This window comes from Harpia harpyja, chromosome 11 (genome assembly GCF_026419915.1).
Source record: "Harpia harpyja isolate bHarHar1 chromosome 11, bHarHar1 primary haplotype, whole genome shotgun sequence".
Lineage (NCBI taxonomy): Eukaryota > Metazoa > Chordata > Aves > Accipitriformes > Accipitridae > Harpia > Harpia harpyja.
Genome location: NC_068950.1, coordinates 36,985,113 through 37,010,076, shown reverse-complemented (window position 1 = coordinate 37,010,076; position 24,964 = coordinate 36,985,113). Strand labels below are relative to the sequence as shown.

The 24,964-nt window shown below is 46.0% G+C and overlaps 1 protein-coding gene across 1 annotated transcript; it reads right to left on the bottom strand.

The window, feature by feature from the left end:
• Positions 1 to 738: 738 nt before the first annotated feature.
• On the bottom strand, positions 739 to 24,964 carry SLC5A9 (solute carrier family 5 member 9). The gene is made up of 14 exons (XM_052801269.1): positions 24,821 to 24,964; positions 23,331 to 23,402; positions 20,755 to 20,859; positions 18,754 to 18,918; positions 16,046 to 16,151; positions 15,392 to 15,472; positions 14,409 to 14,614; positions 13,478 to 13,613; positions 12,466 to 12,573; positions 12,127 to 12,277; positions 10,747 to 10,915; positions 9,935 to 10,150; positions 3,545 to 3,692; positions 739 to 1,542 (listed from the first exon to the last, which is right to left on the bottom strand). The coding sequence occupies exons 1-14, from the start codon at positions 24,947 to 24,949 to the stop codon at positions 1,334 to 1,336; spliced, it is 2,001 nt and encodes a 666-aa protein (XP_052657229.1). The 5' UTR covers positions 24,950 to 24,964; the 3' UTR covers positions 739 to 1,333.

The following is a 24,964-nucleotide window of genomic DNA, read 5'->3' as shown; positions in this document are numbered from 1 at the left end:
TCCTCTTAGAAAAAGCAAATGCTTGTACTGACCTGCATGAGCAGAGCGCCCACCCCATCCTGCATGGCCAATTCAGTCTCCTCCATCCAAACTGAGGATGAGCGGGGGAACCATGACCTGGGCTCCCTGTGCCAGGTGGGCACAGAGCTTTGTTTCTCCTCTCCTTGCTGGATCATGACTCATTTTCTTCACCTTCATGGCATTGGCCTTCACCGCATGCCCTCACCTCTCTGCGCAGCCCACGCCTGGTGGCTTGAACATGCCCCTTGGATGCTGGAGTGGAGGGTCACATCTCCGTGGGCATTTTTAGCTTTCTTCCAGATGAGCATCCTAACCACCAGACAAAGATACTAACAACAGTGGGTACTGCCGTCTCTTCCTCTGGAGGTGCTTTAAAAGGTTATGGCCATGCCACATCATATGATGGTACCACAATGGGCCAGACAAGCACAGACTTGCTCAAGAAAGCAAGGTCCAGCCTTGGACCTGGCCCAAGGAGGGATATTTATTATTTTCCCTACCACAGCCGGGTCACCATGGTCCCAGGGAGACCTTTGTGCGTCAGTGCAGGATATATAAACACAATAACCCAAAGTCAGAATTGGCTTTGTTACTAAGGCACCTTTATTGCTGGTAATGCTGTTAAGGGGCAGGATTGGCCCAAGGAGTAAACAGGCTCAGGCGGTTGTAAGCCCCACCATCATGCAGCAGGGGGGGCAGGCTGGGGGGGCTCGGGGAAGGCAGGGAAGTCCCTGTCCCCACTTCCAATGCCAACGGAGGGGGTGGTGGGGTGGAGGGGGTCCAACACAGGTCCTGGGGTGGCTGTGGGAGCCAAGGCTGTCACTGCTGAGCTAATCCAGTGGTCCTACACTAACCCCATCTGAATTTTGGACATATAAAAATCTTCAGGTAGTGCTTAAGTCTCCTTGCCCACTCCAGTGTAAACCAGAAGTCCTTCCGCTAAGAGCAGCAGTGTGAAGCCCCAAGCATGAGGGGAGCAAGGACCCAGCTTTCCAAAGCCTTTGCTCCTTGCTGGGCTGAGCTCTGCACCTTTAAAATTGACCCCAGGTCTCCTGACTTGATCCACATGATGTCCACATCCCCTGTATCCTGGATGTGACCAGTGTTGAGGCTTGGTCACACCTTATCTTATGGAGAAACTGTGCCCCGCAGCCATTTCCAGCAAGCAGTGCCTCCGGGGAAGGGCTGCGCCAACGTGTGCCGGCACCTCCGGGGACCATCACGAGGGTCTCTGTCACCTGATGCTTCCAGTTTAGACATGAAGATGAGGACCGCTGAGAGAAACCAAAGCCACATGCTGCCTGACCCCACCTCAGCCAAAATATGCCCACAGAAAGACATTAATGGTCAGCAGGAGAACAGCATTAACGTTGCAAACAGTCTTCCACAGGGGTTTTTCCTCGATGCTGGTGAGTCTCCTCTCCAGGGCAGCTCTCTCCTCCTGGGACACGGTGGGTGTGGGGCCGGTGGACAGACCGCAGAACCACAAGTACAGCATTTTCCAGCAGGGAGGCTTGGCTGCTGCGAGAGATGGACCAAAAAAATGGGTGTTATCATCTAGGTGGGACTCTTCCCTCCCTCCTTCTGCTGGTTTGGAGGTGAATTGAGCAATCTGGAGTGGGGGTCGAGATGCACCTTGGGTGGGATATGCAAGATAAGATGGGATGGGATGGGATGGGATGGGATGGGAAGGGAAGGGAAGGGAAAAGAGAAAGCTCTGCCTCAACCATGTACAGCACAGCCTGATTACAGTTGGTTGATTGCAACACCAATAGTTAATTAGTTAATTAACAGACCTTTTCCCCCTCCTCCCTGACCCAGCTTCCATCCACTTTCACAAATTCGTGACAGCATGATGGTCCATTTAGAGATAGCCTGGCTTATTTATTACACGTGACATGCCGGATGAAGCATGCGTTTTAATTGTCAGGCATGTGCCGTGTGTATTTTGCTGGCTGTTCTTTCCAAATATAACCTTTTATTGAAATGCAGAATGTCATAAGGCCTTGAAAAAGGTGTTACCTGAAAAAAAAAAACTCATTAAACTGTCAACTGCTGTGTTTCGCATTTCCTTTCCCATCATTACTAATTACCAAAATACCAAGACATTTGTTTATAAAAATCTGAGCTAGTTAAGTGAACTAGAAATTGATAAGAAATAGTAAAACATGCTGAATGGCTGCATTCAACTTAAACCAAAACTTACTCTATTGGTGGAAAAAAATATTAAGAGATTTCTTTAGCTGTTCACTTCAGTTTAGCTTGGCTGTAATTGGTACCAGTGTCCTTTGGACTGACCAGGAACAGGAAGGAGTGAAGAAATCCTGTGTATGTGCCTTTCTTCTGAGAGTTCTGCTCTGTAACCTTGGAAGGTTGAGCTCAAAACCATAAAGCTGCATTTTTTAAATGGATTTGCAGAATAAACCTCTGTCTGCTCTGAAAAGAACTTGCCTATCTTCTGCTACTGTTCTGTCTCCTGACAACTTTTTAACTTCATTTGACTCTTTGCCTTCCTTCTTATTAAATACCCTTAGTAGGACACACAGCTCTTTAAGCAATTTGGGTCTGAGTTTTAACTATGGCTTATATAGGATATAAGGGAAGATGAAAGATACTATTGGCATAGCATAAATGAGAAAACTGAGGCTTGTAGATTTATCCTAGGACATCCATGAAGTGCACATGTCTGCCTCCAGTGTCTCATGGTCCCATCAGACCATGATGCTATTTTGATACAGTATGTTAAACCATCACTGGGTGACTTTGGCCAGCAGAGCCCACACAGGGGTAAGGAGGAGGCATTTCTAGCACATACACAAGGGGTTTATCTCCTAGCAATGATGAAGACAGGAAAGGATGCCACTTTTATGTGCTGAAAGTTGAAATTAAAGAGCCTGCCATGACTTTCATAGCACTAGTGGTAGATGCTGCTTTGGTTATGCCTGCAGTAGTGCTGTGGAGCTCCTCAAGAGCATCTTGGTGAGATAGTCAAATAGATGCAGTGTCATGGCACAAAGCCCCAGTGTCAATGGGGCAAGGAGCAGTGTCCCAGCAGCACAGACCTCCATCCTTCCAAGGGATGTTTGTAAAAGTGGCCGTTGACTCCCATCTAAGGAGTCCAGCACACCATTAAGTGTCCACACCTGAAATGCTAAAATAACACTGTGACTTGGGCAGAACTGGACTGGGGTAGTTTGCATGGGTAAATAACTTGTTCTAGGGAGGAGAAAGAAAAAACATTTTACTGAATGATGGGTTTTCTTTTTTTTCAGGAATGGCAGCTCTTCTGAGCCATTCAGAGGACTGTGACATGAAGGTAAATGCTAGAAGATATGTTGGGAGGACCAAGAACCACAACACTTTCATTTGTCACATCATTATAACTGGTATACCCATAAATACAAGCCCCAACTCCAGTGAATGCAACAAATGACCTCTCATGAGCTTTAGAGGGACTTGCATGAGATCTTGACTGTGCACTCGCATGCACACGAGCATGCTTGTTCACAAACAGCCACCCTACCTGCCTGCTCCTTATTGCCTGAATCTGCACTTTCGACCAAGTCATTCTGTCCGTTGGCTGGATTGATCTGTGCTGCTTCGCTCTTATAATTTTTCAGGTCAATGGCAGTTGCTTTTCTGTGTCTTGTCCACCACGTCAGGCAAGCAAGCTGCAAAGTGGGACAGAGAACAAATAGGTTATTGCCTGTCAGTGCCACACTGGCATGCCAGTCATCTCCCTCTTTGGGGGGGCACAGATCCAAGACAGTGCTGAGAGACCTGTTCTGGGGCGATGCCTGTTCCTCCACTCCTCCACTTTCTCTCACCTCCCTTCTGTATAGGTGCCCACACCCTCCAGTTAGTTGGAGCTGAAAAAAAGTGTGAATTAATCTAGTTTCTTTCCTTCTATTTTTAATAATCAACCTGTTCCATCCCTGTCTCTACCAGGAGTAACCTTTTAGCAGACATTGAAGAAGCAGCTTCCTATTTGCTAGGCTCACTTGATTGACATGAAATAATGATAATCTGCATCCAGAATGGCAGCCCTCAAACAGGGAAGGGTAATAAAGTAAATTAAAAAAAGAAAAAAAGAAGCCAAGATAACCCTCTCTGGATACAGTCAATCACGGACAGCAGTTGTATCCTCAGCAGAGAAAGATCAGTCGGGTGTTGGCATGCAGATATATGGCCATAAGGGCACGACGCAGATATATGGCCATGGGAACACTGGTATTTGAGCAGCTCCTTCTCTGGGACATGGGGAGGCACTGGAGGATCTTCTGTCTCATCTCAGTTGTCATTTTACAAGAAAAGAAAACCCAATGTGAACACTAAACCCCACAGTTGGGACAAGCTCACATCAAAGGAGCAACCTGCACTTCCAGATGAGCTTATCTGAAGGCTCGTAGCGGGAAAAGTAGCAGTATTGTGTCTCTGCAAGTGCAAGTATGTGTTCAAGAAGTGCAACTATGTGGGTAGACAGAGCCATGACAGCGAATATCAAGTCACAATTTGCAGGGAGGATTGTACCATACATTAGACCAACAGGTGTAGTTCTAAGTAGGAAAAAATGAGCTCTGGGCACAAGCTGTAAGACTTGCCTGTCCAAATGCCTTTTTTTTTTTTTTTTGCTTGTTTGTTGGTTTGGCTTTTTTTTCTTTGTTTTTTTAATTCCAGTTTTCTCTACCGGGCCAATAGAAAACATTACCTCTCTCTGCAGTCTTTCAGTGAACAAACCACTGAAAGCCATGAAAGATGATCAGTCCTGGATAAGCTGCTGCGGCTGCAATCCGCTCTGCTTTACAAAAGCAGGAGGTCTGAAACTCTTACCCTAGCACAAGTCTGAAAGTCTTCTCCTCCCTGGGACACAGGGAGTGAGTGCACAGGAGGTATTAATCTTGCAAACCTCACAGTGGTCCTTTTGCAGCTGCGGGGTGGGGTTAACCATCCCAGGGGCTCAGGTCTTTGAATTTAAGCCAGGCCTGCTGCGTCTTTGGCTGACCACGGCCCACCAAGCAGCTTGGTGGCATTGACACTTCCTAACCTCTGCGGGCTCTGGCCAAGCCAGGCAGCAAGGGCCACGTTCATCAATCCCACTCAAATGCAGCTGCCCAAGTCCATGGGCTGTCCTCCCGCCCCAGCCTGGCGGCTGCCTTGCAGAGGAGCCGCAGGATGGGACCAGGGCAGCGAAGCTGCAGTGGTGACAACAGGTCAGGCAAAGTCACACATTTGCCTGACGAGCGGCTGCCTCCCTGCTCTGCCCATATGGAAATGAACGTCTCAAATGGGTCACTTACAAAGTAACGTGAGTTTAATTTGTGAATTTTACACACACAAATCTAGGCAGGAGTTTCCAGCTGACACAAAATGTTGCATAATTTCCAGAAGATTTATAGCTTTATTTAAATCATTTTCAACCAAGATGAGCATTGGGCAGGGCTAATCTTTCTTGTCACGATGTGCTAAATTGCTTTGATTTGATGATCCTCATCTTTCTCAGGGATTCTTTTTTTTTAATCACTTAGGAAATGTCACTGGAACATAGCAAAGTTTCAGGGTACTAAAAGATTTCCAAAACTTTTTTTCTTTTCCCTCCTCTTCCCACGTGTCACTGAATGACTGTCTCTTCACATTGCAGCAAAATCTGCAAGGGCTAGAGTTTACCTGGGGCTCAGACTCTGCCAGAAGGAAGCGATCCCCAGTTGAAAGCAGCATAGACACACAGGTTACCTCATCGCATATCATCCCACTGACCCACCCAGGACCTGGTGCTTTGGCCATGGCCAAATAAAGCAAACCATCACCCTAGAGGGCTCCTCAGTGAAGCATCACACCAGCGCTCCGGCTTCAAGCTCCCCTGCAGAGGTTTTGGCTGGCTGAATTCCTTGAGGAATTCCTTTCTCCTCTTTGCCATCGCCAGGAGGACACATGCCGGGGCAGACCGGCAGCACTGTGTGACCATGGAGGCCACCACGGGGCTGGCTGGCACAGACTCACAAAAGGATGGGGATGGGGAGGCAGATGATGGCACGTATTTTGCATGCCTGGAGAAAGCAAGCAAATAAATAAATAAGAACTGCTGACAGGGGAGCTGCTTTAGCATAATCAACTTGGACCTTGGAACTGCTGCCCGAGGCCGCCATGCCCAAGGGCAGAGGAGTGGGGGGTAGCCACTTGGTGGGTCCCGGGGAGCCCTGTGGCTCGGCTCCCCACTGCAGAGCCATGCGTGGGCACTGCTCAGGGAGCCTGTGTCCCCCCTCAGTTTGCTCCTCCATCAGTGCCTGGTTCCCACAGGAGCTGAGCATGCTTTGCTCTCAGTGGCACTAAATGATGCTGTGGGAGCTTCAGTTGCACCTCGGAGTGCACAGTGTGGGCTCAGGCCAGCCAAAGCGGGCTTGGTGCTCCTCCTAGGCTATGCACCTAAAGGAGCCACTCAAGCCAGACCTCAAGACGCAGGGAAAACATCCCTGACCCCAGAGCACATCAGGTGGAATTGCCAATCCATCAGCCTGTCTGGGTGAGCCCTGACCCCCAGGGAGGTGACCTGCTCGTGTAGCATTCATGCTTTGTGGGCTGTTCCTCTCCCTTTTCACCCTCATATTCTCCTTGGACAAAGGAGTTTGCAAGAACTCAGCAAAGTTTTTCTTTTGTTGTTTGTAAACTAGAATAAATCCTTCTGTTCCAAAATGCCATCTGGCACCTGACAGTTGTGTTTCAGCTTCACAGTCTCAAATTTAATTGTAAGCTCTTTTGCAGGGTTTTCAAGGACGGCGTGACACAATATGGACTACCTACAATGAAGACATATGAACTCTGGAGCATACCAAACAAATTCCTTGCATACTTGTTTTCCAGCACAGCATCAATCACCACAGGGATGGGAGAGTGTCCAAAACAGCGGGAGAAAATGCTACAGCTTGCAGTTCTTGGACTGTAATTCATTTAAAGCCAGGCACATTAGCTGTAACACTCTTAACATGAGATACAAATCTCTTTTCTCCTTTTGCCTATTTACTATCTCAAAAGCATTGAGATTCAATATTTAAAGTTGTCCAGTGTAGATCCTCAGGTGGTGTAAAGCGGCATAACTGTGCTCAACAGCTGTTCCTGGTCTTTGAAGGCAATGGAGCTATGCTGATTTACATCTGCTGAAGTATGATCTATCACTATATTTCCTTGGTTGTTTCTTTGGTGGCTTGTTTTTCTTTTCCTTTTGCTTGACAAAATAAATGGTGTAATTCCTAGCTCTTATATGGTGTCTTTCATCATTACATCTCAAATGCTAGCAGAACTAGCCCCATGCGATTTTTATGGGGGAAATATCTGAAGCTCATAAAGTGAATTGACCAACACATGGGGCTGGGAAGCACCAGAGCTTCAGATATCCTCGGCCAGGACACCCAGCCTCCCCCTCTCAGCCACTACCATGGAGACATACACCACAGGTTTGCCCACTTGCATGCCAAACCCCAGCAACTTGAGGTCGCTAATGGCCACACACAAAGTTCAGGTGCCAGTTTCTACCCCGAGGGTTAGAGCCTGACATGTCCATCCTGATTTCTACCTCCTGTCCTTCCTTCCCAAAGCCCTTCTGTCCTTGAGCCATCTCAGCACAGCCACAGACTAACTTAAGATGAGGAGACAAGCCCTGCTTGCAGGATACCATGAGAAACCATGCCACCAGGAGTGACAGTCCAAACCTACACCTGCGCTCATGTCTAGGACAAAAGCTGGGGTCAGTCTGGCTGAGAGAAAATGAAAAATGTTGGGTTTAATGCTGCCCACTCAGATTCGTGCCAGACAGGCAGCAACCCAGCAATGTTGGCACCTACCTTGGCTTAAAACCCATGCCTTCACTTTGGCTATTCTCTGAGGAACAAGGGCAGACCTTTCCTGTTGAAATTGGGGATAAATAGTAGAAAGTGAATGAAAATCAGACTAAAACCAAGTAGGGGCAGGATCTCCCATTCCTACTGAGCTATGGAAAGAGGGAATTAGCTACCACTTGGTGGCACAAATTGCCTGGCAGCCCATCTCATTTTCCTTGTGGTGGGAAGATACTGGCGGAGGCGGGGGGGGGGGAAGAGGGCACACAGGACATGGATGGTCATCACCGTCATCAGATGATTGATCTGGGTCTCTGTGTCCAGCCTCTCACTACCACAGACAATATCATTAATTCTTATTAATTTTCTTCAACAGAATCTCTTACACAGAGGTCAAGCACTGAGCTCAGCACTATGTGGGGTCCATAGCCTACCAAAAGATTATCCTAAACATCCCTCTTTAGAACACTTCCACAGAAAAGCCCAGCCTATATTTGTTCATGGCCAGCACTGCCCTTTACCAAGCTCTCCTCCCTCCCTGGCTCTCCAGATGTACCTGGGGGGCCAGCCACCACCCCCTCGTCCTTTGTTCCTCTGGAATAACTGCACGCAGCTGTTTCACACAAAATCCTATCCTCCCTGAACATCCCATTGGCTTTCTTCCCTGGACCCCTTCCAGTCCGAATCCACCTTTTCTGAGCATTGGCTCTTCGAAGAATATGTCAAATAAGGTCCCTTAAGTCTAGCACCTACAGAATCCCCTATTATTTCTACTGAAAATCTCCTCTAAGGAATCTCTTATGATCATAACTTCTCTTTCCCTGATGCTATTATAGTAGGTCTCCACCCTGAACCCCACCTCTTAAAACGTGCTTTAAATGTTTTTATACCTGCGAGGTCAGGCTAAAAAGCCTGCAGGTGCTATGGCCAGTTTCTTCATTTTCTGGACTGTTGGTATGATGTTCACTATTTACCAGTGCTATGTTAATGCATCTTATCTTGCTTATTGCTGTGGGCAGGGAGCACTGCACATGTTTAGTTATCACAGGTCAGATGATGAGTGGGAACTCATTAAACCACAGTAATTAATTGCTGGCAACCATCTGGCCACCCCTGAGCAGTAGTGAACAATGTAAGCAGCAGAACTAATGGTGCCTCCTTGCCAGTATTTCTCTCTCCCATGTGGATCCTCTGATAGCTAATAAAAGCTGAGACTTTATCTCAAAGCAGACGCGAAGACAGTGTCTCTCTCCCCCTCTCCTCTATCTGAGCACTTGCTTTCATGTAATCTTTAGGAGCTGGGTATCTTTGACACCACTAACATTCAATCAAACATTGATGGAACTGGTTAATGCTTTACAAGTTATGAGGAAGCAACAGATAGAAAATGCTGTGATGGCATCACCCTCATTTCCTCATGCAGTTAGACAGGAAAAAAATAGGTCTTTTAAATCTATCCAGTAACCTTTGTTTGGAGGTAGATGGCAGTTTTGTTATATTGACAGCTGCTTTAAAACTCTGGGAAGAGTTGTTTTAAGGTTTTATTATATAAAGCCTCCCAACTCTGCACCATTTTAATGTGTTAAGTAAAAGAAAGTTGTGCCTGACTCAAAGTTATTAAACGTAATTGAGATCACATTGGGACAAAATGTTATTTTCCTAAATGCCCATGTTGCAAAAGATATTAATCTTGTTTGCCTGCAAGATTGATGCTGGCTCTGCTGAAACAGGGTAGATGCTACAATTAGATATATTTAATTCCTCCTCAGCAGTGCTCTGTAATATGATTTAATCTCCTTCCCCTTCTTCTTTTCTTTCTATTCCAGTTATGATGGGCTGTGGTGTCTGCCCAACTCCAGGCACAGCATGGGAACTCACACTCAATTTGAAGCACTCAGTGCCTCAGGAAGCATTAACACTATGCGACCTGGGGAATAGAAAGCTGAGGAGCAAGGGCTTCTTTGCAGCATATGCATTACACACCATCTCTTAGCCATGGGAGGAAAAGAAAAGGACAGATTTCAGAGATTTTTGGAAACCAAACGGGCACTCTAAGAAAAGGGTGCCACTGCAAGTCACTTACTTACCTTTTCTTCAGGGATCGGTGGGGTGCAGAGACTAATAAGGACAATGACAACTGCAGTGAGGACACAGAGGATGAGGGCAAAGTAGAGGTAGTGCAAGTCCTTTAGCACAGCTGGTCTTCTGTCCTCCTCACCGCAAGACGGTGTGCTATAAATAAACTCGATGATCATCCGAACAAGACCAACAGCTAGCCCAACCATGAGGCCCCAGAAAGCACCCTGAGAAAAGGCAAGCATAAAGAAAAGGTCACTGCATGTTACCTTTGGTTGAAGGTTTCTCATTTCTTTTTTCTTTTTTCTTTTCTTTTCTTTTCTCTTCTTTTCTGCTCTTTTCTGCTCTTTTTTCTGCCCTTTCTTAGACCAAGACCTTTTATGCCTGATGGAAACCCACACTGACATGCATCAAAGGAGGATGTTTTCAGTTAAAAATCCTCATTTTCTCTTTCTGCCCTTGAACATGGAACAGACAGAGCACAGACAATGCAAGAGTCTCCTTCTAACAACATGCCTCCAACTAGACTTTGATACATCATCCCTAAAGTGCGGAACAACTTTTTGCCTTTCATGCTTTCAAATGGGACTGCCAAGGAGTACCACTTGCAGTGCCTTCTTGGAAGCAAACACACATACACTAGAGACTGGGCTAAGATCCACTAATGAATGCCAGGGAAAGGCTGTCTAATTGTCACACTTTAGCTGGACTGGCTTTTGAGTTTAAAGAGTCTCAAAGGCTAGGTACTGAGGGGAGAGTTATTTATTTATTTATTGCATCAAATTAAATATGTATATCAATTGGTTGTTGACACTCCACTTACAGACTCATTAATCCTCTTGCAGAAGATTGCCAAGATGAAGAGAGCTGTGATCGGTGGGGCTAGATAGCTGGTTATGGACTGAATGTAGTCAAAGAGCTTGCCACTGTTGGCTGATTGAATGATCGGGATCCAGAGAATACTGATGACTACAAGGATGAGGATAAAGACCCTGGAAGATGAGGATAAAATTGTATTAGTTCTGTAGGTGGTGGAGTCCACCTGAAAATGAAGTTCTGCAGCAAAAGACACTTCCAGTTGCTCTCAGAATTTCCTAAGAAAAAATCTACAGATCACTCTCAAGAAGAACCTTTCCCTGTGTACACAGGAAAAGAGAAAATTGTTCTCTTCTAGAAAGTCAATTCAACCAACTCCCAAGGCTAACTTCACAGATTTCAGAGTAAGCTCGGCTAGAACTTGCCAGTCAACACACATGAGAGATCCACAAGGGCATGGTGGCTCCCACCATGAGCTGGATCAGTGCAAGCCCTTCAACCTGGTGTGTCCTAGAGAGTGACATGTTCTTTGAAGGACTAGCTCTCGGATGCGACAGAGAGAGGGAGCTGGAAGTTTGTGGAAGCAATCTTTCTGCCACCTTTCCAAGCAGATAACATGCTCAGTCTAGTGCCTTTTTGCCAAATTCCAACTCATTTGCTGCTTATTAAAATTACTTCTGAGGTCTCAGGTGCATACTATAACCCTCCTTCATCTTTGCACTGTATGTTATAGAGGTTTCTCCATATTGCTGAGCAAGAGGTACTTCCCCTCTCACTACTCTACAGTGGTAGAGTATGAGATTGCCTGCAGCCTTCAACCACCCCACAGCAAAGTTTAGAACTTAATGCTCATGACTGGAGAAGAAAAGCACCACAAACATGCAGAAAGCAGCTTAAATTCCGCTATCAGGAGAAGAACCTTATATGCCCCTGATATAATGTAGTACCAAAGCTTGTTCGCAAAGGGTACTATAACTTATCACAGAGACAGAGAGCTGGGAGGCCCAGCTCTCTGCACTTTTCCTTGAAAAAAGGAGTATTCGCAATGTATCTCTCCTGTCTGATGCAAAAATAACACGTTCTTAAAGACCTCCAGTGACAGTGACTCCAGAGCATCTTTGGCTTTTCTAAAAGTTACATTTAAGGCACTATTTATGTTAAGTTTAGCGAAGAGAGAGGCAATGATCTGCCTAGCCCGGTGGTACACTCAGTGTTTCTCTTTGACCAGGTCTATCTGAGATGAAGCTGTAAAATGTAATGCTCTTTCCCAGGCTGCATTCCTGCTCTATATTTTAGGCACCAGATTATTTTCAGTGAGTCCAGACTGAAGAATGTAAATGCTGTACTCAAAATGGATGATGAGAGCAACAAGAAATAATGTAAGGACCTGCCCACAATCATCAGCTCCTGCTCTGAAGCCTGTCTGCGGATCCGCTGCCAGATGTCTATAACGAACAGAGTGCTGCTGCTGTTGAAAATGGAGGTGAGGGAACTCATCAAGGCTGCCATCATCACAGCAATCATCAAACCCCGGAGCCCTGGGGGAGCAAAATAGGGAAGAAAAATCAGGAGTAGACCTTTGGCCTCTCACTACTGTTTTTTCATCCCGATGTCTGGTAACAGCACTAAGATTTCCTCATCCTTAGGATGGATAAGGGCAGTCTGATCCCCCCCCCCATGCAGAGCATGGCTCAAGGCCACCTACACAACTGTAAAGGTTTCTCACCATTGGGCATGAGTTCTATCACGAGTTTGGGGTAGGCAATGTTGGAACAACCCACTGCAGCTCCACAGACCCTTCTACAGATGTCTGGGTCCACGCAGCCCACTTCATCTGTAGAAGACAGGAAAATAACAAGAAGTCAGTGTAAACCCCACTGAGCTATGGTTGTTTAATTCAAGGGAACAAATCTTGATGCCTTGTGCGTTTTCATATAAATTCACAGATGCAGCTGGAATACAGCTAGAATGAGTGGAGCTGAAGAACATTTTACATCGTAAAATAAAGGTGAAACTTCAAGATGACATTTTGCAATTCTGTTCAGGGTACAGATATAACTCTCCTGGATGTTGCGTAATTGTAATCCTTGACAATTTGTCGTTTGTGGGAACTGGACTGTTTCCATGAACCTGTCAGCTGGGTTACCAAGGATGTTGCAGGCTGACTTAGTCCAATTTGAGGAAATCTGGGAGAGAGGCACTTTCCTCCAGGAGTGGTCCTCCGAACCAGGGTATTCTTCCCAGGAAGTGGCATGCTCTGGAGAAACCAGCAACGAGAGCTCCTTGGGAGACAACAGGAGGGAAATGCTTGCTCTTTCACGAAAGAAGGCTGTTTTGCATAATCCACCAGGAACTGATTGAATCTGTGTGGTAGATTGCTAAAACTGTCACCAAATATCTAATGAAAGCCATAGGATCTGAAGGACAACCTCAGTGCCCCATGTATTTCATCTCACTGACTTCCTCCAGATAGACAGATGCATGCAATGTCCACAGCATGCAGCTATATGCCCCTGATGGCAAAATATGCCCCATATGGCCACTCCCAGTGACTTCTGCCACTGTGGAAGCACTGGAGGTGAAGGAAGGGCATGGGAACACCATTGCACAACAGGAATCTATATGAGTATGCCTGCAGGACAGCAGTTTCTGAGGTGTAAAAGTGCTGGCAGACCTGTGTGGGATTAGTGGTCATGGCAGGTATAAAGCCCTGTGGCAAAGAACATGGGAAGGCTTACCTGGGTAAAGAGCTCTGCTGATCATTCCTGGCATGACAATGAAAAACATAGGGAAGATTTTCAGATATCCTCCCAGCACAGATCCACCTTTGGCATGGGAGAGGTTCTTGGCAGAGAGAGACCTCTGGACTATCACCTGCAATCAGTGCAGAAATGGAGCAGAGAGTAAAACAGAAGCACTACAGAGAGAACAGGATACATCCTCTCTCTGTCTCTCATTCTCATGGATGACTTTCATCCAGCAGGATCCCAGAGTGTTTTGCATGCCAATGGCAACTTTCCCATCTCAGTTGACTGCAGCCTGCTGCCACTGCTCAGAGCTCAGTGCACAGGCTATAGGAGAGGGCAGCGTGGAAATTTCCTTTACAGGAATCATTTCGCCCTTGACTGAAATGAAGCCACCTTGAGGACTGGAGACAGCAGCTGTACAGCAGCAAGAGACAGAGAATGAAGCAGACTGTAGGTGTTTTGGTATAAGTTCAGTGGTGTTTTTTCATAATTATCCCATCTTAAAGCACAGAAGCACCATGTCTTGAGAAAAAAATACAGTTTTCCTTCTTTCTAACTTGGAAAGGAATAAGAAACATGAGAACTCTGGGCATACGAATGGCTTCTCTCGAGGTCTACACAACGTCACTGCAAAGCCAGCTCCAGATCCACATTTTCATATCCTTGTCACACTAACTGAATGAAGACAGCCAGTACTAACCAGTCCACAGTGGGTTAAAGGGAAGAAAATAACCTGCTCACTCTGCACTAAGAAGTGCACAAAATTAGCAGCTTGCTGAGAAGGTGGAAGGAGTGAAATATTCTGGTCTAGACCAGTAAAATGGTAGTAACAACTCCTGCATAGTGAGACACAGTCAGTTTTCAGCTCACAGGTCTACAAACTGAGTGGTGGTTTGCCTTGAGAGGGAAAGACTTTCTTTACCTGGTCAGTGCACCAGCACCAAAGAGCCAGCACAGAGAGGCCAAATATAAGGCCAGGCCAAGGAATGTCTCCTGTGACTGGATCCCTGAACAAATGAAAGGCATCTGCACGTGGGAGGTGACAGGTCGTGTTTGGGACTATGATCTTCGGTATTGCTGTGCTGTATTTCTCCTGAAGTCCTTCATACCAGCCAACTTTTTCAAATCCTGAAAAGAAAATGCCAGTGATTTAAGGTCTGGTGCTCCCTGCAAAGTTATTTCTTTATCTGAGTCACATGATTACTTTTCTCCTGCCTTCCTCTCATCTCCTTTCTTTTCATTCCACCCTCGCTTTTGGCATCCAAGATTTTTACAGGAGTCAGTTGGATTTTGCCCAGAGTCCTTATGGTTTTAACAGTGCACCCTGGAAGGGGATCAATGCAGGAAAATCTCCATGATCCTAATCCCCACAATGTCCTCAGCATCTAGTCTTTGTTCACACACCCTCCAAGAGCTGGAGCAGGATGGTATGACATGAAACAAGATATACTTATATTTCTGTTTGCCAAGGAGGCTTAAAGCAAAGACTAATGATGGTCAGTTCCTTGTTGCTTTTTTGTTTTTTTATAATGCTCAGTTACACCCAGATGAATGCACAGTAACTCCGAAAGTCAACAGGCAAAGTCACCAGAATTACTCTGAATTTACATAAGCATAGTGAGAGTTGAATGTGGCTCTGGCAATGCAGTGTTGCAAGCTCTTTGGCAACTCCCAGTAAACCCAAACTGGTGAGGTGATGTTATCCAAAACCTCACCTCCATACAGTTAGTGCAAAGGATGAAGCAAGTCTGACGGCTTGGCGAATGACAGTTGTGCTGGCACCACTTCTGTGAGTGCTTAAAACTCATTTCTGCACCATACATGAAAAGGTGAGGTACCCTGCTAAGGTCTAATGACCTTAGGACCATTAAACTAGTGTATAATGCCACTGCAGGTTCCCCTTACCTATGAACATGAGGACCAAAGCTCCCAGCACCATGATCAGAGTCTGCAGCGCGTCTGTGTATATCACAGCTGTTAAACCACCTGTCAGGACAACCAGAGACAACAGGCAGAATGCATCACCACGTACAATAAAACAAATACGTCACCTGGAAAAAGGTTTTCCTTGGCCCCAGCCCTGTGATTTCAGGACAGACCCCCTGGGAGAAGCTGGCACTGAGCTGATCCCCAGGAGCCTATAGTTGTCACAAGCCCTTCCATGAGGAATGGCCTGAAGGGCTTGTCCGCATTCATGAGAGGACTTGGAGGCAGTTCAGCATCTTAATACCTAAAGATGTTAATGTTACAAAAAGAGAAAAAAAGAGCAAATATGGGCAGTGGTAGCTATTTGCAGAGAGGGAGCCAGGAGCCTTCTGTAGTGTTAGAAAATTCTCTAGAAAACAGTGATGTTCCCCCCATACCAGTTTCCCTTGGGCCAGGAGGGGAGAGGGGAATAGCCAGAGGTCTCCAACAGCTGGGAGTGACAGGGCAGGTACCAAGCAACTGGGGGAATTTCTCGCTCAGACCAGGACCTGAATACTTTCCCCTATATAGGAAAGGGGAAACTTATATCCTAGGTTTCACTTTATAATGTTTCTTTTTAAATCAGCTTTTTACCAGCTATGGTGTAGACAGCAGTCACTGCTAGCAAGACCACAGTAGACAAGTAGAGGTTCCAGCCCAAAGAGATTTGGATGAACAACGCTCCAGAAAAAATGTCTGTCTGGAATAAAAAAAACCAAGGGCAGTCTGGTGTTAGTAGTGCTCCGTGCAAGTGAAATCTAATAAAGCAGCCTGCAGCCCTCTGCGGCTGAAAGCATTGACGAGGGAGGACACCACGAAGGTGAAGTGGAAGAGGAGGAGAGAGCATGGGGCTGTTGGCTGTGAACCTTCTTGTTCTCAATGTAAGGAAAATCTTTCCTCCAGGTCAGAGCTCTCAGCATCTGGGAGCTGGGGCAGCAGAAGGATGAAAATCAAGGTCCCACACCAAGGGACTACAAAGCAGTCAAAAGACTGTCTTACAGGCAGCATTTGTGGCATGTAATCCTGACTGGCACAGACAGGTATCGGTGGAAAATGCCACTCCTTTTGCTGACTGTGAAGACATCTGTGGGAAGCAGGAGCCCATGTATGCACAGGCAGACACAGGAGGGAAAGGGGGGCAAATAGCAGAGACCAGGTTCCACCCAAGACTACATCTTAGTGGCCTCATGGCCAGGAGAGACACTCTAGCTTGAAAGACCCCTAAAGAATCACTGATGTCTTGTGCCATGATTTATTTATCTGAAAAGGTCGACAGCTCACTTTTCTATCCATGCAGTTCAGCATACTAGAATGACTCCCGAAAAACGAGTTATACCTGCTGAGGACCTCACCAGAAATACAGAAACCCCCATCGGCTTTGTTTTGTTTGGACCTACTGGCAGAGAGGGTGAAACCAGAAACTGGGTGAAACCTGGAATTATACAGATAACATCATTCAGATGCAGAAGGTAATATGGGAGATGTGTATGTTGGGAAATCAGTCTGAAGGACACCTGCAAATCTGGTATGGGTTGAGATACAGATGAAGACACTTGCCAAGGGAGACAGAAGGGATGAGGCAAGATTTATATTTGCTGTGCCTGAAATAAGCACCTTAAAAGTAAGCGCTCAGTGCAACTCCTGACCTCTGCAACCCTGAGACAGGACAACCGCTGTCAGGACACCACAGGAGCCACCGTGTCTTCTGGTTTTTCAATTCCCAGCAGGAAATAGAAACACCTCTGTAGCCATGCAGGATCAGTCCTTTGACAACACTGTTTATTGAGATCTCTGATTTTCTTTGCAAGCAGGGAAGACTCTGCAATGCCCTAGTTGCTAACCTATGCTTGGGTAAAAAGCATAGGGAGAAAAATCCTTCTTGTAACCAACTGCCTGCTGTCCAGCCAGCCGCTAAATGAGCTCTCTACAAACAATAGCACTGCTTAATAGAAAGCACCTGTCATGCCCATAAACTCCACCAGCCACATCCGTCAGCCACGCGTGAATTAGCTGCACAGAGGAGAAACCACTGAGATGAAACAGCAATGACTGAGGCCAGGGTCCTGCTCTGAACGGCATTGGAAAATACTGTTCTGCTGAAGGTCATTTTGGAAGACTGGTCTGTTTTCGTCACATATATTGATTGTGTAGCTGTGCACATTGTGGTGCTGTTGCAGGAGAGATCTTCCTTTTACCCCTCATGGGTAAAGAGGCTTCAAATGCCTCTTTGCAAGACCCCATCTTGCAATGCTTCAGTCCCACAGAGCAACGCTCCTGGAGGCAACGGTGACAGCGATGGGTGACATGACCAAGAGCTGGCCATTAGAGGAGGAAATCTATCTCATACTCCCCACCTGGAACTCCTCTTAATGCACCTCCCAGGACCTGAGACATAATAAGCTTGGGGAAGGACCCAGAAGCCAGCTGCAAAAGGCACATGGGTGCCTCATCTCCAGTTAATGTCTTCCAAGGCAATTTGACATGTAAATACTTCAGTAGGGTCTAGTGAAAACTGACTTGTACTGGCCATGGGACAATCAGCTGGAGACAAAGGACTGATGTTTTCAGTCCCTGTAATGGACTCTGAAATACAGTCCTTTCCCTCCAAGGGCACAGGTGGTTCTTAGCAAATCTCTGAGCCTAAGTTCTGCCTCTTTATTAATGGCATTTAAATGAAGGAAAATACCCAGTAGCTTACATTAGGTTTTGGCTATCGGCAGGATACCGTGCTACAAGCATCCAGGAAAGATGCTGAGTTTTGTCTTAAGCCAGAACCTACCCCCCTTTCACCATACCCTTTTTATACAACACAAGTGCCAGAAAGAGAGAGGAATAAACATAACATACCTAATGCTGAAAACTCAGCTACAAGAACAACAGCAGATTTATGATAATTTAAGAGAATTTCACATCTACAAGATGCAGCCAGCCAGATCCTCAGATGGGGTAATGCTGCAGTTCCCCTGTCTATATTAGCTAAGGTTTGATCTGATAGAAGAGGAAAAACAGGCAGACAGCTTATGGTACTTACACAGTTTAGTAATTAGCTGCCATATCCCTGTAAAGTTCTCGCTGTGCATTGCTGTTTAATGAGGGCTCTCTCTTTTAGGATAAGTCTCCATGATCAATACAGAGGCAGGTATTTACTTGAGCAAAGCAGCACAGTAACAGACTGCTGCTGTTTCTTGCAGCTGAGCTGGTCCTTTCAAGGACATCTGAGTTATCTCTGAGCAGCCCTGCATTGTACCAGGATGACCTACCCCTGCCCTAGACACAAGGGTTGTGTTCAGTTGGATACATACGGATATCTTGGTGAATATGTAGAGAATGAGGGACAGTACGGACATATAGATTTGTATCCTCTGCCCTCCAAATCTCTTCTGCAGGTACTCAGGCATGGTGACCACTCCTGCTGCGATGTAAACAGGCACAAAGATCCAGCCGAGAGCTAGAAGTGCCCAGGTAGCCTGTTAAGGAGACAGAGAAAATAAAGGCACATGATTCAACACATGGAAATGTCCTTCTCTGTTCTTTCAGTGAACATCCTAAGAAAACAGAAAGGTACAGTACCATGCAATAGATCTGGGAAGCAGTCTGACTTTTTCTCCCTGCTCAGAAGATGAGATGACAAATGGAGGAATTATTGCAATACAGTTAGAAGCTTTTGAAATTATCCTTCTAAGCTCTGTGTCTCTCTGTCACGAGTGGCACACCCTGTTCCATCTCCTAGTCTTTTGGGCAAGATGGTGTATTCTGTTACTCTGGATCTCTGAAAGATGGTGTTGTATTTGGTGGCCTTTGAAACCACTGATGTTGTGTCAGTGAAGAGTTAAGTGATTCAGAGAAGGATGGGAGCATCTGTTTGTTGCTTGATTAGCAAGTGATGAGGCTGAGGCAGCAGACGGTCCCTGCGGAGCATAAAAATAAGCAACAGCAAGACTCTGCTGCGATGTTCTCCTTGCAGGCTGACGCAGATGTGCTTCTGTCACTGATAGATAAAGGAGCAGTTCAATTGCTTTGCCACAGGTGAAGGGTCCTTTGGAAGGTGTAAAGGCATCATGTATTTCTTCTCTGAAACCCAGCAAAAGCCCGAACAGGAGATCTCGAACATGAAAGCCATTGGATTATCAAACTTCACCTCCTGGTTGTCTCAGGCCATTACCTTTCATCCAATTACCTTACATTAGCCCAGATTTTACTTTGATCAGTTATTTAAGTTATCAGAAATTAAACCGATCCCTGTAAGCAGAGATTGTGAGTGATCGAGGAGAACAGCCATGGCCCCTGCAGTGGCAGAGACTGGCTTAGGTAAAAGATGCTCATACAATCCCTGCAGCTGAGTGATGTCCCATGACAAAGGGAGAGAATAATGGCATATCTAAGGTCCCTTTCCAATCTGAAAGAAATGAATCTAAACTCATGAAGTTAGATTTGCCCTGACATACAATCTTGTCTTCATGGGTTTCTAAAATGACCTTGAATAGATTTACTTAAAGTACAGCGATATAGGTATGTCCTACATGCACCAGGGTGAACACAGGCTCTGGTTTCTTCACAAAGGACTTAAAAGTGATCTTAATGGTTTAGAAAAAAAAACCAGTGCAGTGAATAGATATACCAGGAAAGAGCTTTTGGTGGGCCCTGCCTGTGCTTGGCAAGTATCCGGCACTATTAGCAGTCTCTGCTGATATGGACAAGAGATTTAGAGTTAGGTGAGTGATGTTTATTGTGAGGCTGGCACTAATCTCATTCCTCATCACTGCAGCTGAGAAATTTCATTAGTATCACACACCAAGGGCCTGGTTTTCATGCTCTGTGTGGTGTCAGTGGCAATTTTCCAGGCCACTTCAATAGGGCAGAATGAGACCTGCTTTCACACCCAGATGTTCACCCCAGAGACATCACTGACAGATGAATGCAGTGTTGCCGATTCTCATGGTTTTACATTGAATTTAGGAGCACATGCTGTTTTTTTCAAACTCCCTGTACCCAGAATCCTGTGATTATCCAAGTACCTTTTCAGCATTCATTATCTTTTATTTTAATCTTCATGAGTGCAGAATAAAGCTTAAAAATATGGCCATGTGCTTCTGGGAAGGTCAAAGAGCTAATAATTTTAGTGGATTCCACTTAAACTAAAATAAAGATCTCATGTTTTTAAGGCTGTCTGAATGTCTGGAGGCTTCTTTCCTGAGGCTGGAGAACTTGTAGTTGCCGATACTGTTAGCACCTGATTTTGGAGACAAACCCCCAATCCCTTTGTAAACAGTGACAGCTTAGTTGACAACATAAGTGACGCTTACATTCCACTCAAAGCCCCCAACAGCAAGGCCCCCAGCTGCTCCAGTGCCCGCCAGGCCAATGAATAAGCCACTGCCCACATTGCTTGACATCAGGGATGCTCCAATCTGAAACACATAGCACAGGCATAAACCCCATAAAGTCACCTTGCGGAACTTCTGTATAAGCCCAAGCATTTTCCCCAGGCACTCTCTTTCCCCCGGGCCCCATCTCCTTGTAGGTAGGTAGCTGAGTGCTAATGGAGAGTTGTGGTTTTGTTCTCCTTTTAAAGAAAACCACATTTTTATATCTTAAAGTAGGTGTGTCTACTCCCTTCCACTGCCCCGACTCCAATGCAAAGCTTAATCTCAGAATCGGGGTTCACTTTGTCAGTGGTTCTCCTGAGATATACACCTGTTATGGGGAGAACAGCGTGGTGAGGGAAGTCTGGTGGCAGTAACAGATACCTCAATGTCCATGAAACATGATAGATTTCTCCATTCCCTTGTTAGTCATCCAGCAACATGCCCTCTCCAACCTTGCTGACCCTTGGTCTACCTTTCCACGTCTTGCTGACAGCCCAGCCTCTTTCAAGTCTTGCACTGAACACGCATGTGGTGGGTTACACAGCCATGGGGACAGGAGTGCTCTCTTGGAGCTCCTCCTAAGGGAGAAGATTCCTGAACCGTAGCAGGGACAATATGAGAAACATGCAGGCCTTTTGTGTTTAATGTCTACACATAGGTTCAAAGTTACACAGCTCTGCAGTAGGCTGGAAAATGCTAATTCCTCAGGTTAACTTTAACTGTAGCTGTGGGCACAGTAGGCTGTCCCTACCATGGCTCATTGACACCCTAATTGGACGAATGCAAGCTCCAAGGTGCTTTAAACAGGGCAAAGACCTCCTTTCTGTATGTCAACATCAAATCTCTCTCGGGGTCAAATGAGAATTTACCCAAAGGACAAGTCTAACCCTTTTGTCTCTAGAGAAAGTTCGCTTTTAGCCACATTGCCTACGAGGAGTTTTTTCTCTCCATAGTACTGCTACATGTGAAACAAGGAATGATGGAATTTGATCTGCTTCTCACCTTTGAGCAAGGTAAAACATTAATATGTCATCAACACCCACACTGATTCCTGCCAAGAGCTCTGCCTGCTTGTCTGTCTAAGAAAACTCTTGATTAGAGAGCTGGCTGCTGCAACATGAATTGGCAACTGAGGTGGGGATGCTCTCAAGAAATGTAAACAGTTTTCCTGATATCTATATCAGACACAGAAATACAGAAGATACATTGCACAGGAGCAGCAATGTAATATCAGGGTTTAGTTGAGGCTGTCTGGCACCCAGCAGAAATCTGTCACACCCGTAAAAAAAAAAAACAAACCACGCAAGCCAGTCTTATATTCAAGGTGAAGGCCACAAGGAGCTGAGCCTGCAGGAATGCTGTAGAGGTGGAATCAGCTCTCTGACAAACAAAACTGAAAAGCAAACAGCATTATAGGTTGCTTTGAACCTATAAATTAGGAGAGCCAAGAGCCAACCTGTACCCAACAGACTCTGTGGCCACCTGTGGCTGGAGCCAAAGCAATGAGAATGCTTTGGGGTTTGGGTTGTTTAGTGGGGGCTTTTTTTAAGAAAAAAAGAATGATGTTGGGGAAAAAATGTTCCATTTTAGTATCTTTTAATTTTCCCCCTCCTAATTAGAGAAAACCATCAAGCTAAGCTTTTCCATTAAATGTCACTTGGCCGAGACAGAAGTATAAAGAACATTTAAGAAATAACAGATTTTTAGAGAGGTGTATGTGTCTCTGATGGAAGAGTTTGAAAATCTAGCCTAGTGAATTTATGGGCAATGTAAATCGAAAGGAAAAATAGAAAAAAATACAGTGTTTTGGTTGAGAAGTGCATTTCGTTACCCACGACTCACTGGAGAGATATATGGTGCTAGTCTGGCATTGGCTGAGAAGGATCTTTATTCCTGTGGCATTTTTATTCCTTTCAAACTTTAAATTATCTTTATATGTACCTTTCACTCCCAAGAAAAGGCGCCTTCAATAGATTTTTTTCTTCATAGTGAAGATTTATACTTTGGTGGTTTGAAGTTTATATCCTTTACATTGTTAGTCAATAATCTCAACTTTACTCTAAATAGCAAGGGCTCAGAAAGTCCTGGGCTTTGAGATGATTTTTTCTTCAGTCTCTAAATGCTATTTTACTGGATAGCACATTCCTAGATCACCTAATGCTCTCTTAGCTTGGGGACAAAGGTATCTTTGGTGAGTTGGGGCCAAAGATTTTCAAACCCAGCTAGGCAGTCAGTGCTCCCTCACTTTCATCAATGTGAACATTTTTATCACTGAGTTTAGCAGAGAAATTCAGAGTTGAAAAAAACCTGAAGATGCTGAACTACCCTTTTGGCCCAGGAGCTCCATGCTGGAGCCCATTAGCAAAGCTGCATGGCATGATTCCTGGTGGATCCTCTTCATCTCAAGACTACAGTCAAAACATGTATGGACAGGGTCCCCTCGCTAGACTTGCCGTCCTTACATCTGGAATTGCTTTTGAACCATGAGGAACAGAGGGATGCATTTCACTCACAGGCCACCAAGTCATGGATCGTCCAGCTAGGAAATAGCCTCCAATGGTCCCCCGGCTTGCTCGTATCGATGACTGGAAGCACAGGAAAAAGAAAAGTGTTTTCCTCCATTCACCCACCCTCAAGTCAGACCCAATGCCCATCCCAGTAGCCTTGATACATCCCATCAGCAATCTCTTGCACCACCCTAGTCCTGCTTCCTTGGGTGTCACTGCAGTTAACTGGCTCACCCTACTCAAAGCAGCACAGACGGGTAGTGCGTGGCTCCGATGCAGGCTGAAGCAGGGCCCCTGTGAAAGGCATCTAATTTTGAGAAATCAAGAGGTTTGTCAGCTCTCAGCCATGTGAAGATACATGTTTGCAGCTCCAAGAAAGGCTGCCCACCTTCTGACAATGGTATGCATTAAGAGGAAGCATTTCCCTCCTCACTGGCTAGCACCCCTAGCAAATGCCTTCAGAGCCAAATAAGGGAGAACGTGGCACGGGTGAGAATCCGAGGACAACCCTGTATCCCATGGGATGCCATCAAGGACTGCATTTGGGCATGACATGCACTCCAGGATGGTTAGCAATGTCCCGCTGCAGCTCCTGCTGCCTTGCTTCTTCCCACTGCTGTGGATTCAGGGTTTCCAGCAGCCCCACACTTGTATGGCCAAATCACGCAGCCCCGTCTAGGAACTGCATGAGAACTGCAGGGATTTCAAGAGCAATAGGATGTCTATAGGCCAGCAAGTCCCTCCAATGTGACTGAGGCTGACTGTGCTTGCTGTCTGCAGCAACCAGGAACTTGCGGTCGGGCACCATAATAAAATGGTTTGCTGCAAAACGCCTGTGCACATGGCAGCATCCAGACTGGTGAGCAGCACTGCCACCAAGCCAGGAGGAGCCTGAATGCCTGGTCTCAGCATCAGCTCCAAAATTATTACCGTGTATCTGTTAAGTATACCAGTGTTCACCCATTGCTTCTGCCTCTCTTTGTGCAGGTTTCTGATAGTCCAGCTTTGGAAAGAAGCTGCTTGTACCTTTAATGACTTCTCCTTGAATGTACCAATTGGGAAAGAAAAAATGCTTCAGCCAGCCAGAACACTACAGGTCTCTATGAAAGAGGTCTTCGCAAAGCAACATGAACAAATAATTAGCAACAATCTTTCCAAAGCTTTTTAAAGTCCCGTTTCAGTCTTCTCCACCCCAACCCTGGCTTTTCTTTTGCCCCCTGCCTGCCCACACCCTGGTGTGAGACTACTTTGCAGTACGAGAGGTACACATCATCCCCAGAACAACCTCCAGGGAATGACCCCTTGGTTATGCCCGTGTGGGGGTGGGGGTGAGGGCTCACTGCAAGGTCATGTCACCCCTCAGTAGACCCTGGAATAACGGTGTGTGCAGAGGATGCCCTTTGCAGACAAACACCTTTGTACCCATGAAGGGTCCAGGGAGGATCAAAGGCTCTCTGCCTCAGGTGGACCTAAACCCAGTCACCTCAGGGACTCACCCATATCCCGACGGCGAGGACAAAGGCAAAGTAAAAAACCACGACGATTATGTCTTCCACCTCAAAGGCCACTCTCGTGTCCCCCGGCAGCGCGGGCAGCTCTGAGGCAGCTGGGGTTGGCTGGATCATGGCTGAGAATGAACT